The sequence below is a fragment of the Carlito syrichta genome, unplaced genomic scaffold, assembly GCF_000164805.1.
Source record: "Carlito syrichta isolate Samal-C Ts95f unplaced genomic scaffold, Tarsius_syrichta-2.0.1 Scaffold303114, whole genome shotgun sequence".
NCBI classification, from domain to species: Eukaryota; Metazoa; Chordata; class Mammalia; order Primates; family Tarsiidae; genus Carlito; species Carlito syrichta.
The window spans coordinates 50,224-65,442 of NW_007247210.1; the positions used below are offsets into that span (position 1 = coordinate 50,224).

General features: G+C 49.7%; 1 protein-coding gene across 1 annotated transcript in view; it reads right to left on the minus strand.

Annotated features, from left to right (window-relative positions):
* The window catches only part of TEKT5 (tektin 5), a 59,566-nt gene extending 48,262 nt beyond the window's left edge, over positions 1-11,304 (minus strand). Inside the window, exons 1-3 of the mRNA XM_008057738.2 lie at positions 10,664-11,304; positions 6,711-6,794; positions 6,051-6,121 (exon numbers count right to left, since the gene is read on the minus strand). Coding sequence (XP_008055929.1) covers positions 6,051-6,121; positions 6,711-6,794; positions 10,664-11,230 — 722 coding nt within the window. The 5' untranslated portion in view covers positions 11,231-11,304. The remainder of the gene's footprint in view (positions 1-6,050; positions 6,122-6,710; positions 6,795-10,663) is intronic.
* Positions 11,305-15,219: the final 3,915 nt, after the last annotated feature.

Here is a 15,219-nt window from a genome sequence, read left to right on the forward strand (position 1 = left end):
GTAATTCCGGCTACTGGGAAGGCTGAGGCAGAAGGATCGCTGGAGCCCAGCAGGTTGAGGCTGCGGTGGCTGGGAGCAGCCAGTGCACTCCAGTCTGGGTGACAGAGTGAGACTCCAACTCGAAAAAAACAACAACAAAAAACATCCCAGTCTTTAAAGAAAAAGCAACAATCCTTTCCACTGATAGGAGGTCACCTCAGACATAATAAATACTAAGTGGATGATAACTAAATCCTAGCAAGAATCTGTTTCCTTCAGAAAGTTCTAAGCCTGAACCATTTTCTGTTTCCCTGTTGGTTGAAAAAAAGAGATTAGTCAGTGTTAAAGACACATAAACATGAACTTCACAGCAACTTGGATGAACTTAGAGTCTATAATTCTGATCTGTCACAGAAACAAAGAACTGAGTACCCCATTTTCTCACTAATAAACAGACCCTGAACAATGATCATAATACTGTAAGAAAGGGATTGGCAGTAGTTGGAAACTACCAGGGGTGAGGGGACACACCTCATCAACAAGCATACCTGCATAATGAATATTTGTATACCTAACCCTGAATTGTACCCACATCTTTAAAATAAAAATTTTAAAAAGACACATAAGCTGGCCAGGCACAGTGGCTCACGCCTATAATCCCAGCACTTTGGGAAGCTGAGGTGAGAGGATTGGTTCAAGACCAGCCTGGACAACCTGGTGAGTCCTCATCTCTACAATAGATCAAGAAAAGTTAGCTGGGCATGATGGCGCATGGCTATAATTCCAGCAACTTGGAAGGCTGAGGCAGAAGAATCACCTGAACCCAGCAGGTCGAGGTTGCAGTGGCCATGAGCATGCCGCTGCAGTCTAACCTGGGCGACAGAGTGAGACACCAGCTCAAAAAAATTAATAGGCACATGGGCATCAACTGGGACTTTTGCCTTGAAGTGTTTAGAAGATGTATAAGAGAGTAGAGGCAGGAACGTGAGGTTATGTCAGACACCAGCTGACACTGGTCTCTCTCCCCCCTTCTCTACCAGTCTCTCTCTCTCTCTCTCTCTCTCCACACACACACACACACACACACACACACACACACTTTCTCTCCCTCTACCCCCCTCCCTCCCTCTCTTCCTTTTTTCTGACTCCTTTCCTAGTTTCTCTGTCTCAGGGCCTCTGTGTCTCTCCGTGTCTCTCCTTCCCTTTCCTCCATCTGTCTCTATCTTTTTGTCTCTTTTTTCCCCTGCTATGATACTGGTTGCTGTTGAGGGGTTTCAAGCAAACTAAGAACCAGGAAATTAAACCCTGACAGCGAATTCCCGTCTGTCAGGACGTGCGGGTCATGTTAGGACAGAGGAACCATCCCAGGGCCCTTGGGGCCTTCCCAACAGGCAGCGCCATGCAGAAATGAGGCCCTGTTTCGCCTAATGAACAGAATGTGAAGAAAGACCAGACAACAGCAAACGTGGACAGCAAACGTGTCAGAGCCTTAGCGGGGTACCTGGGGGCCTCAGAATCCAGTCAGTCCAGCCGCCCGGCCCTTGCTTTGGGGCTGGGGAAAGAGGAGGCAGCCTGTTTCCTTTACTTGGCCCCCGATCCCCTGATGGAGGGCTGGACCAAAGCTCACCCTGACCACCAGGAAGAGCCCAGACCTGACTCCTCCCCAGCCAGGAAAAGCCTTCTCTGCTTCCAGGGCAGCTGGTGCTGTCAGGACACTGCCCTGCCCAAATGCGGGCCTCAGGGCTTGAGAAAACCACCAGTCCACAGCCCGGGGCCTGCCTTGCCAGGGCGGTCACCTGAATGGGTGGATGCAGAGCTTCCCCGAGGGGTGAACCCGCCCCATTCTGCCTGGCTAATGAGGCTCTGGCCAGCTCCAGGCTAATTAGGACATCCCGGCCCCTCCAGCATGGGCAGCCTCCCCGGACAAACTGCTGCAGCCCAAGGGCAAGCAGCCACTGTCCAGGGTGGATGGAACTCCAGTCCCCATGAAGGGGGATGGCATCCTCACCTGCACCCACCCTCTCCCTACCACTCTCGCTCGCTCTTTGCCTCTCCCTCCCTCCCTCTCCCCCACTCTGTCCCCTCTCTGTCTCTCTCTACCCCCTCCTTCTCTGTCTCTATCTCTGTCTCTCCCTCCCTATCTCTGTTTCCGTCTCCCTCTTGCTATCCCTTTCACTCCTCTTTCTGCCTCCCTGTTTCTCCCTCCCTCTACCCTTTCCTCTTTCTCTCTTCTCCTTCTATCTTTCCCTGTCTCTCTCTCCCTCTCTCTCGTTCCGCTCTCTCCTCTGTCTCTCTCTGTCTTTCTCCCTGTCTCCCTCTGTCTCTGTCTCTCTCTGTCCTCTCCCCCTACCCCTTCTGCCCCAGTTGCTTTTACTTTTGTCTCTGCATCTATCCCGGCATCTCCCTCTCTCTTTTCCTTTTCTCCATGTCTGTCTCCCTCCATACCTTTGCTTTTCTCTGTCTCTATATCACCTTTTGAATTCTCTGTCTGGCATATCCAACTCTCTGTGTCTCTTTGTCCCCCTGTCTCTCTGCTCCCCTTTTCTGTCTCTTTCATGTCTCTTTGTATCTCTCTGTCTCCCATGACATCAGCACTCATTCTGTCTCTTTCAGTCTCTGGGACTGTTTTGGTCTGTGTGGCCCTCCCAGTTTCCCTGCCTCTTGTTTTGTCATCTGGGGCAGCACAAGCAGACTCCCCACTGCAGTATCAGGATTTCTCCTCCAGGGCCCAGCTACTCCCTCCAGGTCTGAGATTTGCTCACTGCCAACTCAGATGGTTCCATTTTCTACACATCAGTCCCCCTGCCCCCAGCACCATGTCTTGCTACATTTCTATGTCAGCCACAAATGGAATAACATCCTCTCTTGCCCTAAATAGGAGATCACCAAAATAAGAGAAAGAAAGAGCAGAATAGAGAACCCAGAAATAAATCCAGGCATCTACGGCCAATTGATTTTCAACAAAGATGCCAAGAACACACTCAAGGGGTAGTGACAGCCTCTTCAATAAGCTATGCTGGGACAACTGGAAATTTACACATAGAAGAATGAACGTAGACCCTTATCTCACATCATATACAAACATCCACTCAAATGGATTAAAGACTTAACACCTGAAACTGTAAAACTGCTAGAGGAAAACACAGGAGAAAAGCTTCATGACATTGGTCTGAGCAACGATTTTTTTGGATATGACCCCAAAAACACAGGCAATAAAAGTAAAAATAGACAAATGGAATTGTATCACACTCAAAAGCTTCTGCACAGTCATGGAAGAAAGCAACATGAAGAGACAACAGATGGAATGGGAGAAAATATTTGCAAACCACACGTCTGATAAAGAGTAACTGTCAGCCGGGCTCGGTGGCTCAGCCTGTAATCCCGTGCCTTTGGGAGGCTAAGGTGAGTGGATTGCCTGAGCCCGCGGGTTCGAGACCCGCCTGGGCAACAAGACCTGATCTCTACAATAAATCAAAAAATCAGCCGGGCATGGTAGCACGCGCCTGTAATTCCGGCTACTCGGAAGGCTGAGGCGGAAGGATCGCCGGAGCCCAGCAGGTCGAGGCTGCGGTGGCCGGGAGCGGCCACTGCACTCCAGTCTGGGCGACAGAGTGAGACTCCAACTCAAAAACAAACAAACAAAAAAGAGTAACTGTCCAACATCTATAAGGAACTCAACTCAGTAGTAAGAAAACAAATAACCCGATTTAAAAAAGAGGCAAAGTGACCGCAGCACAATTCATAATAACCAAGATATGGAATCAACCCGTGTCCAACCAGAGATGAATGGGTAAAGAAAATACAATCTATAAACACAATGGAATACTATTCAGCTTCTAAAAAGAAGGAAATCCTGCCACGTGCAACAACATGAATGAACCTGAAGGACATTATATTAAGTTACATGAACAGAAAGACGAATATCTCCAGATCTCACCTACATGTGGAATCTAAACAGTCGAACTCATGGAAGCAAAGAGTGGAGTGGTGGTTAGCAGGGATTGGGGAATGGGGACTTGTGGAAATATTGGTTAGAGGACATGGAATTTCAGTTAGATAAGGAGAATAAGTTTGAAAGATCTGTTGTACAGCATGGTGACTGGTTAATAAAAGTGTATTGTATCTTGTTGCTATTATTATTATTTTGAGTCTCACTTTGTCACCCAGACTGGAGAGCAGTGGCACCATCACAGTTCAGGTAGCCTCGACACCCTGGGCTCAGGCAATCCTTCCACCTCAGCCTCCTGAGTAGCTGATACTGCAGGCATGCGCCACCATGCCTGGTTACGTTTTTTTTTTTTTAGTTTTTTTTTTGTAGAGATGAGGTCTTGCTATGTTTCCCAGGCTGGTCTTGAATTCCTGGGCTCAAGTGATCCTCCTGCTTTGGCCTCCCAAAGTGCTGGGGTAACAGGCATGAGCCACCACACCTGGTCATATATTGTATTCCTGAAAATCACTAAGAGCTATTTTAAGTGTTTTCACCACAAAAAATGATAAGTATGTGAGACAGGGCATATGTTAATTAGCTTGATTTAGCCATTCCACAATGTATACATATTTCAAAACATTCTATTGTACGTGATAAACATAGTACATGCAATTTTTGTCAATTAAAAATGAATAATTTTTTAAAACGTACAAGAAAAATACAATAAAACAAAGACATTGGCCTACCTAAATTCTCCCTTTGTTACATTTTTCCTGTTTAAATACAAGTCTTTATTTTTTTTTAAAGCTAATTAATGTATAGACACACTGTATAGGTAACCATAGTCTCAGTGTAGGTGGCATTGTGAGAAACCAGAACAGAGGCACACAAGTGACTGACGTCAACCTGACTTAGTCCTTCCAGCTACCAACCCACCCCCATCCTCATCCTGTACACTGCCAACTCCCACATCTCTCCATGTCTCCCCAACTTGTCTCCCCAGCCATGTCCTTTGAGGCTCTTTCCTCAGTGTCTTTCCTCTTCTATCCTGGGTGATGCCCTCTCCTCCCTGACACCCAGTTCCAACCTCCTCGGGGGACTCCAAGGGCTCCTGGAGGGGAGGTGATGGCTATTTCTGGGGCACAGCAAACCAGGACAGGGGCTCCCACAGCTAAAAAGTGAGAGGGAAAGAGAGAGAGGGTGGGAGGGAGGAAAGAGAGAAAAGAGGAAAGAGAGGAAGACAGAAAAGGTCTGGTGTGGCGGCGCACCTGTGGTCCCAGCACTGTGGGAGCCGAGATGGGAGGACTGCTTGAGGCCAGGAGTTTGGGACCAGCCTAGGTAACATAGCAAGACCCTCGTTTCTAAAATAAAATAAAATATTTTTTAAAAGTAGCTCTCAGAGCTGATTTGGAAGGATAGTCCCAGCCAGACCATTGGCCCATTCCTTGCTGTCTGTATCTCTATATCAAGAGTAAACCAAGAACATCAGAGTGAGAGCCCTGGAGGAGTCAAAGTGAGTGCCAACTGCAGGTCGAAATGGGAAGGCTGCCTCTGGGGGAGCTGGGGGCCAAGGGTTTAGCTATAGGCCCCAAGCCCTGTAAAACACAAGCCTCCCTTTAATTATGAGAGGGGCCTTCTGACTTGTCACAATACGGGTTACTTCATCTTCTGAGAACAAAAAGCTGATTTCTTTTGAAGACTCCTGGCTCAAGGCGTCTACCTGCTCCTGTCTGCAGGTGCCTCCGCCCCTGGCCTTGCTGCCTGATACCACCTACCCCCTGCCATTTCCCAAGATCAGAACTTGAACGGGCCAAGAGAGGTCTCAGAGAGGCCAGTTCCCTTTTGCCAGGGCCCTCATGACCTACAAGAATAACATGCCAGCTCATGAGATCAGTTCTCAGTAACATCATATTGGTAGCTTGAAATCAGTCATTGTGGTAGCATTTACACCAAAGGTATTAGCAAATTCTACACATCAGGACATCCGGACTTTTTTTTCCTGGAGAGCTGTTTGTTAAACATTTACCAGCACACCACTGAGCAAAAGAACCACGCAGAAGCAAGTGAGCCCATCTAGCTTGTCCCCAAAACCTGGGAGCCCCCAAACACACCCCAAGGTGAGAGGAGAGAAAGAAGCCCTTACCTCAACTGGATGTCGATTCGCTGAGCTAATTTTCTCATCTGCTCTTGGCAACACTTTAACAAATCTACTTCCTGAAATGGAAAATGTCAGAAGTAATGCCCCTTAGAAACTCATAGTCTCCAGGGCCAGAGCCTTACCCCTCACCCTCACTGCCCACCCTTGACCCGGCAAGGTGAAATGTCAGAGTGGAGGTTCCTGCCCCAGTCCATGTGACCCAGGGCCAGACAGCTCAGGGTCAACTGCCAAGGCTCCCTGTTCTCTGTCCCGCTCCTTTCTCTTTTTATATACCTCCGAATTTAAGGAAAAGTTAGCATCTGCGATGTGCTAAGTGTTCACGTATAGATAATTTTTTCATCACAGTAAACAATGCATGTAAAGTCGTACAGCCTACGACCTGTAGCAGGTGGACATTAAACACTGGCTTTCGTTATTGTTATTGGTGTGTGATGATTGCACCCATTTTGGAGATGAAAAGATTGAAGGTCAAATGACTCCATTTCTCCCTGTTCTGAAACTGCAGTCCAGGCACCCTCCCAAGCTTTCTGAGGCCCAACTTCCCACATGTGACTTCTGCTCCCGACAGGTGGTTCAGAAAACTCTCTGACCAGCTGGCCATCCCTCTTCCCTCAGGAGACGGGGCACACCCAGTAGGCAGCTTACCCGGATAAGGTTTTTCTCCACGTTGTCATGGACCAAATCAATCCCGATCCTTTTCTCTCGATGGTACAGGCACTCTAGGGCCACCTGCAGGGGACAGCGGGAAAGAGTGTGTGCTCCCTGAGATGCATGGACACCCAGAGCAGAGGTGATGCATGTCACACTTTGCCATGATAGGCTCCATTCTCAGAGAAACCTAGGTGCTTCCTGTGACCTCATCACTTGGCATGAGGTGGGCTTCTGTGGTCCCTTATCCCCCCGTGGGATCTGTGAGCTGCCACGGCCAAGGCATTTGGGACTGCAGGACCCATAGAGAGAAAGTAGTGTCCTGGGAACCAACTGTGATTCCATAATCTCCACCGGCAGCCTCAAGCCTTCCCAAGGTACAGTAACAAATAGAGTCTAAACCGGGCGCGGTGGCTCACGCCTCTCATCCCAGCACTTTGGGAGGTGGAGGTAAGAAGGTTACCTGAGCTCAGGGGTTCAAGTCTAGCCTGAGCAACATGGCAAGACCTCATCTTTATGATAAAACAAAAAATTAGCTGGGCATGGCAGTGTATGCCTGTGGTTCCAACTACTTGGAAGGCTGAGGTGGAAGGATTGCCTGAGCCCAGCAGGTCAAGGCTGCAGTGGCCATGAGTATGCCACTGCACTCCAGCCTGGGTGACAGAATGAAACTGCAATTGAAAATAAATAAATAAAAATGTATAAACAGAGTCAAACTCCATTGTAATTTCAGATAAGATGGTACAGGCTGCTGTCCCGTGTAGCCTCTCTTTTTCTTTTTCTTTTGAGTTGGAGCGTCACTCTGTTGCCCAGGCTGGAGTGCAGTGGCACACTCACAGCCACCCCAGCATCGACCTGCTGGGGTCAGGCAATCCTTCCACCTCAGCCTTCCAAGGAGCCGGAACTATAGGGTGTGCTACCATGCCTGGCTAATTTTTTATTTATTGCAGAAATGAAGTCTTGCCAAGTTGCCTGGGCTTGTCTCGAACCCGTGGGCTCAGGCAATCCACTAGCTTCAGCTTCCCAAAGTGCTGGGATTGCAGGCTGAGCCACCGAGCCTGGCCTCTCTTGAATTCAATCCAGACTTAGCTTCTTCCTATTGTGTGCATTTAGGCAAGTCACATAACCTCTCTGACCCTCTGTTTCCTCATCTGCAGAGGGATGGCATACTTGTGCATGCTCACAGGTGTGTTGTGCCAGTTGTCAGCTTGACAAGTGTAAAAGCGTCCAGAGCACTGTACGTAAGCATTGAGTGAGTGCACGTGAAAGCCTCTCCTTGGAGGTCTTCCATTGAGGGCACAGCTTTGGAATGTGGTCAGGGCCAGGTGACACCAGGCAACACTGCCACATCACCCTGGGACCTTACAACTGCTGTGGAGACCTGGAGAGGGTGGAAGAGGGGGCAGGAGAAAGGGCTGCCCAGGGGTCTCCACCATGGGAGACGGGGAAGAGTGGTGATTGGCCACCAGCCTGTGATGTCACAAAGGGCAGCAGGACGGAAGAAAGTGGAGTGCTGAGGTCTGGCTGCCTGGATACCAAGGCGTCTATGAACCCAGAAAGGAGAGGGAGGTATGCCTCGTTGCACAGGGATTTATGGGGCCCTTTCACTAAGCCCCGCTCCACCAAGGTGCTGGGGACAGTACTGTGAACAGGTTCCCCGCTGCCATGCAAGCTGCATTCTATCAGAGGGGAGAGAACGCATAAATAAACTCAATCATCTCCCATTACAATGAGGGCTGCAATTAAGATCATCAGAGTGAGCTGGTGGGTGGGGAGTAACAGGCAGAATGGTCAGGAAGGAATTTCCTAAGAAGAAGAAAGACTACAGCCTTAATTATAAGAAGTAGAGCTGCAGCGATGAGCGGGAAAAATGTACCAGGAGGAGGCAACAGTGGGTGCAAAGGCCCTGAGGTCTACGGAGGAGAAGCAGGAAGCCATTGGGACTAGAGCAGGGAAAATTTGGCTGGACACTAGCAGGAACAAGGTCACAGGGAATTAAGAGGTTAACTTCCAGAAGGCTGTGGAGGGATGGGGGGAGTTTGAATATTTAAAATGACCCCTGGCATGGGTCAGAGGGGAGGGGAGTTGGAGACCAGGAAGGAGGTGGCCACCACAGTCCAGGGAGAGGCTGCAGCCCAGAAGACAGTCTTAAGCTGTTTCCAGTCCCTGTGCCACCATGTGGCTGATCAGAGGACACCACATGTGACCAGGCAGAGCTGAGCTGTCCAGACAGGCCAGGGGACGGAGAGGAGAGCGGGAGGGGGGAACAGTAGGTTTGGGGTGCTGCTGCAAGCCTCTAAGACACAGCCCATCACCCTACTCCCAGGGGAGAATCTGGGGGTGAGGGGCAGGGAAACGATGGACACGCCCCCCGGCCCCCGCATGGGCTGTACATCCCAGAGTGGTGGGCGCCTATGCCAGGTCTCCTGGAGAATTCAGAGGCAGAACCTCTTCTGCAGAAGTCCCAGTAGCTGCAGTGGGCTACCAGACAGGAGGCCCCAAGCCCCCTCAGCTCTGGGGAGAAACAGAAGATAGTCCCATGCGGGCAGGGTCAGCTCCTACAGCACGAGGAGGGAGCTGCTGGCTCCTTACTGCATCCTCTCAAGCCCTCCGGAGATTTTCTCTGGGCACAGTGAGAAACGCTTGCAGTCAGGGAGCTTGTGCAAGTTCTGGCAAATGGACTACACATGGAAACACAGGAGGGGGTCTTCTGGAAAAACAGATATTCCCTGATACACCGGGACAGGCCCCTTCGAGGCGTCTGCTCTTTGCCCCACCCCCGCTCCTGCCTCAAGTGACAACGTCAAGAGGTTCCTTGCATGCAGGCACTTGCAGTATGAATAAGAGATCTCCTTCTAAGGCGATAGGACGAAAGTCACGTGCTCTGGGTGGCAGGGCAGAAAGAGAGGAGCCTGGGTCCCTGCTGGCATCAGGTTGAGGAATTTTTGTTATAAGAGAAAAACAAATTCCCATTTGGTCAAGCTGCAGTTGTGGAGTGTCTGTTACATGCAGCCCAAATCAGTCCCAACTGACCCGGGATATGGCTGATCCTGGGAGACCACAGAAGGGTCGGGACATCCACATATAGACATTATTGATTGGATGCCTGCTATGTACCTCACCCTGTCCTGGACTGGTAATACATTCAAAACTTTGGTCTAGACAACAGTCAGTCAGCACAGATGCTGGTCACTAGGGACCCACATGGGTCTTGAATACATCAGTGACAAAGCAGACACAAATCTCTGTCCTGATGAAGCCTATCCTACATTCTAGGGAGGGACCAAAATAATCAATCAACCAATCAGTTATAGAATACATTTTGGAGAAAAATAAGGCAGTTATTTAAGTATGTCCCCTAAGAGCCAGGACACACACATGCATAAGCATGCACACAATGTCTTTTTTTTTTTTTTTTTGGAGTCAGGGTCTCACTCTGTCACGGCTAAAGGACAGTGCCACAATCACAGCTCACCATAGCCCCAAACTCCTAGGCTCAGGCAATGTTCCCCCCTCAGCCTCCCAAGTAGCTGGGACTACAGGTGCATGCCACCACTCCTGGCTAATTTTTTTTAGCTTTTTTGTAGAGACAAGGTCTCACTATGTTGCCCAGACTGGTCCTGAATTCCTAGGCTCAAGCGTTCCTCTTACCTCAGTGTCCCAAAGTGCTGGGATTACAGGTGTGAGTCACCACACCCGGCCACCACAATTCTTGATGAAATCCCTGCAACTTTGACATCACTCAAAGAGAAAAGAAAAATTTGATTCACTCTGAGAAGCCCTGATTTGACTGGGATCATCCTTAGTCGATGAAGATTATATTTTTGCCTTAAAAACTGATCATCTATGGCAATGCAAGCTGCCTGTGGCCATGACCTTCAGTCAAGGGCAGTGGAGCGCGTGTGCTGCCCCTGCATCGCAGCCACACCTGTCCCCATGGCCGCACTCACCTGCAGCGGGCAGTCCACCTCATTGGCCGCATACTCCAGCCGCTTCTTGACAGTGTCCACATTCCGGTTCTCCGTCAGGAGCCTCTCCAGCTCGTAGCCCAGCTCCGACTTCCAGAAGCCAATGTCCGACAGCCTCTGGCCCAGGTTCCGCGAGGTGCCCTCCTGCATCTGGCATGTCAGCTGGTCCTTGTCCTGCATGAGCCTCATGGAGTCACCCATCAGCCGGCCAGCCCACAGCCGGGAGGCCTCAGCCCCGCGCATCTGCAGGTCGTTGGACCGATCCCAGTCGCGGGGGCTATAGCGACTGAAGAGAGCTGAGCGGAGGGCAGGCAGTACGGTGGGTGGCCGCAGGGCGCTGGGGCACTCCTCCGGGCAGGTCCGGGCGTCGGAAACCTTGTAGAAGAGGCTGGGCCTCCATGAGTTGAGGTAGCGGTACCCGGGCAGGTAGTAGGGCTGGTAGCATTCCTGGATCACGGGGGCCTGCACAGCCAGGGGCAGCGAGGTCAAGCCACAGCCCTTCTTGGGGCCGCAGTAACTGGCTGTCTGAGTGGTCCCAAGAAACTCCATCCTCCCCCATCAAGTCCCACTTGGGCAAAACTCTGCCCAAGGGGGCAAGGACATCACCAGGAGAGGTGAAAGTGCTTCTCCCAGGACAGAGCCTCTATGACGCAACACTAGCGTCACAAAGCCTGGGGACAGGGACTTCTAGTGGGGTCCTTGCTCCTTCACTGGCCAATATTGTAGAAACGAAAACACAAATAAAAGACAGAAACAAAAACCAACAAAGTAAACGTGAGTTTCACTACCCATGGATTTGGATGCTAGAAGTGACCCTTTTTCTTTCTACTACAACTGGCTCGCCTTGCCAGACCTAACTTGGCCCTGCAGGGGAACAATGAATGTGGTCCCCCAGAAAACTCCATCTGCTCAGGGCCAGTTTGGCCAAGGTTAGTTGTTTTCTTTCTTCCTCTGTCCCCAGTGTGGCATCAAAATGGTCCACCTGTACCATGGACGTGGCAGTACTGCTCAAAACAGCACGAGAGAATCTCAAATGTCTTAACTCAGTGGAAGCAGTGAGGCTCAGGAGAGTTGTCCTACGTGAGTCCTGAAGCTGTTCATGTCATCAGGACGCTGATGGGAACCACTTTGAGCACCTCTTGTAATCGCAGAAGTCAAACTGGCTTGTATTCATCTTCTGTTTTCGGTATATACTGAGTATTACAACTTTAATGCAGTTTTTTCCCTTCTTGTATATACTTTTTTTGGCATCCTTCGTGTGTGTGTGTGTGTGTGTGTGTGTGTGTGTATACACCTGCTGGGCTTAGACGATCCTTCCGTCTCAGTCTTCCAAGTAGCTGGAACCACAGGCATGTACCACCACGCCTGGCTAATTTTTTTGATTTATTGTAGAGATGAGGTCTCACCAGGCTGCCCAGGCTGTTCTCAAACCCCTGGGCTCAGGCAATCCTCTCTCCTCGGCCTCCCAAAGTGCTGGGATTACAGGCATGAGCCACCACGCCTGGCTGGTCCCTTCCTTTTAGTAGCTACATAGCACTCCATTATACAGATATATATTTTTGTTTGTTTGTTTTGTTTTTTGAGTCAGAGTCTCACTCTGTTGCCCAGGCCAGAGTGCAGTGGCCCAATTAGGGCTCACCTCAGCCTCGACTTCCTGGGCTCAGGTGATCCCTCTGCTTCAGCCTCCTGAGGAGTTGGGACTACAAGCACACGCCATCACGTCTGGCTAATTTAAAAAAATTTTTTAGAGTCGAGGTCTCACCATGTTGCCCAGGCTGGTCTCAAACTCCTGGACTCAAGCACTCCTCTTGCCTCAACTTCCCAGAGTGCTCGGATTATAAGCGTCAGCCACCACCCAGCCCATTATCTCTTTCACCAGCCTGTGCATTTACATTGTTCCCTGGCTGTTGCTAGTGCAGACATCACTACAATCAGCACATCTTTCCACACACAATTTCTTCAAGTTAGGGTTATCAAGGTACAATTTTCACATGGTGAAATTCACCCTCCTCGGCACACAGTCCTGACGAGGTCACCACCTACAGCCAAGATTAGGATATTGTCATTACCCCAGGAAGTTCCCTGGTCTCATCTCCTGCCACCAATGGGGCCTTCTGTCCCCACGAATGCCCCATAAAAGGAACCATATAGCCGGGCACAGTGGCTCAGCCTGTAATCCCGCGCTTTGGGAGGCTGAGGTGAGTGGATTGCCTGAGCCCGCGTGTCCAAGACCTGCCCAGGCAACTTGGCGAGACCTCATCTCTACAATAAATCAAAAAAAAATTAGCCGGGCGTGGTAGCACGCACCTATAGTTCCAGCTACTTGGAAGGCTGAGGCGGAAGGATTCCCGGAGCCTAGCAGGTCGAGGCTGGTCGAGCGGCCACTGCACTCCAGTCTGGGCGACTGAGTGAGACTCCAACTCAAAAAAAAAAAAAAGAAAACATATAGGAAACAGTCTTTGGAGCCTAGGCTCTCTCCTGTAGCATCATGTTCAGTGCAACAAATATCCTTCACATACATTTCTGGGTGTGTGTGAGCATAAATTCTAGGGAAGTTGCGGGACTGAAGGGCATGTAGACTTTTGACTTGTATGCATAAGTTCCCACCTCCTGTGGACCTCTGGTTACACACTTTATTACTGTGTACTTTTAAAGTGCATATATGCTGTTCTAAAGGTCTCCCCTTCCTCTGGGTCTCTGGAGAGCTTTTTTGCAGCCCTAACACTGGCTCCTGATTCAGACGCTGAGGGGTCCCTCTCAGGTGTGGTGGCTCCTCCTGTTAGACTTGGCCAGAAGTTCCAGGGCTGTGGGATTAAATATCAAGACCAGCTGGAAAGGGGCTCCCCCAAGACCTCCCAACCCAGTGCCAGCCACTGTGGAGGCGGTGGCACAGCCTTAGAAAATCCAAAGAGAAGCCATAAAATGTTCCTTAGTGATTTCCAGGGAGGCCAGCTATCTGAAGGCTTGAAGTGACCAGGGCCTCGCTCAGATGGGCACCAGGTAGCCTGCGTGAATGAATGGGGAGTTTGATAAGGACAAACCCCACTGAAAGTCTGTTGTCCACAAAGTGACATGAAGTCATCAGAGAAATGAACCAGTCTCACTGTTGGTCATTGGAAGTTCTAACTTGATGCTCTTTTTTGGCGGGGGGGGGGCCGGAGTCTCTGTTGCCAAGGCTGGCGTACAGTGGCACAATCACGGCCACCACAGCCTCGACCTGCTGGGCTCAGTTGATCCTTCTGCCTCAGCCTTCCAAGTAGCTAGGACTACAGGCATGTGCCACCATGCCTGACTCTTTGTGTGTGTGTATGTGTGTGTGTGTGATTTATTGTAGAGACGAGATCTCGCTAAGTTGCTCAGGCAGGTCTCAAATCCATGGGCTCAGCCAATCCTCTCACCTCTGCCTCCTGAAATGCTAGGATTACAGGCTCTTGAGCCACATGCCCAGCTGGCTTGATGTTCTCAAGTAAGGTGGGGCTTTTTGAAGGAGAGAATTTATCTCAAATTCCTGATATTTGACTTTGCATTTTATGCATATATACGTATGTATATACCTATCTATTTCTTTTGAGACAGGTTCTTGCTCTGTCCTCCAGACTGGAGTGCAATAGAGTGATCACAGTTCACTGAGACCTCAAACTCCTATACTCAAGTGACTCTTCTGCCTCAGTCTCCCAAGTAGCTGGGATTACAGGTGCACACCTATAATTAGCTACCCATGCACCACACCTGCTAATTTATTTTAATTTTAATCTTTTTTTAGTGATGGGGTCTCACTACGTTGCCCAGGCTGTTCTCAAACCCCTGGCCTCAAGCGATCCTCCAGCCTTGACCTCCCAAAGTCCTGGAATTACATCCATAAGGCACTATGCCTGGTCAATAACGTTCATATTTTTGACAAAATGTTATCTGTACTTACAAGCATGTGTGTGTGTATAACCCATGTGCATTTTTTTTTCCTGCTGTAAAGAAAAACAAGAGGCTGTGTCAGGCATCAAGCAGTGAAGCAGGGTGCAAGCTGCAGGGTGTCATATTTTTGTTTGGAAAGTGTAATTTTTAACTCCTATGTAAAACCCTCTACTGAATTCAAACAATATCTTCATAATTGAAATGTATTCTCCTTTTATTTGTGAATTTTGTCAAAACCAAAAAATTAACCAAAACCACAGCTATTACTGAAAATATTGTTGCATAGAGGAAGAAGGTATTTTTAGAAATGATCTACGCAGCTGGGTGTAGTGGCTCACACCTATAATCCCAGCACTTTGGGAGGTGGAGGCGAGAGGACTGCCTGAGCCCAGGGGTTTGAGACCAGCCTGGGCAACATAGTGAGACCATGTCTCTATACAAAATAAAACAATCAAGCTGGGCTCGGTGGCTCAGCCTGTAATCCCACACCTTGGGAGGCTGAAGTGAGTGGATTGCCTGAGCCCGCGGGTCCACGACCCGCCTGGGCAACTTGGGGAGACCTCATCTCCACAATAAATCAAAAAATTAGCCGGGCGTGGTAGCACGTGCCTGTAGTTCCGGCTACTTGG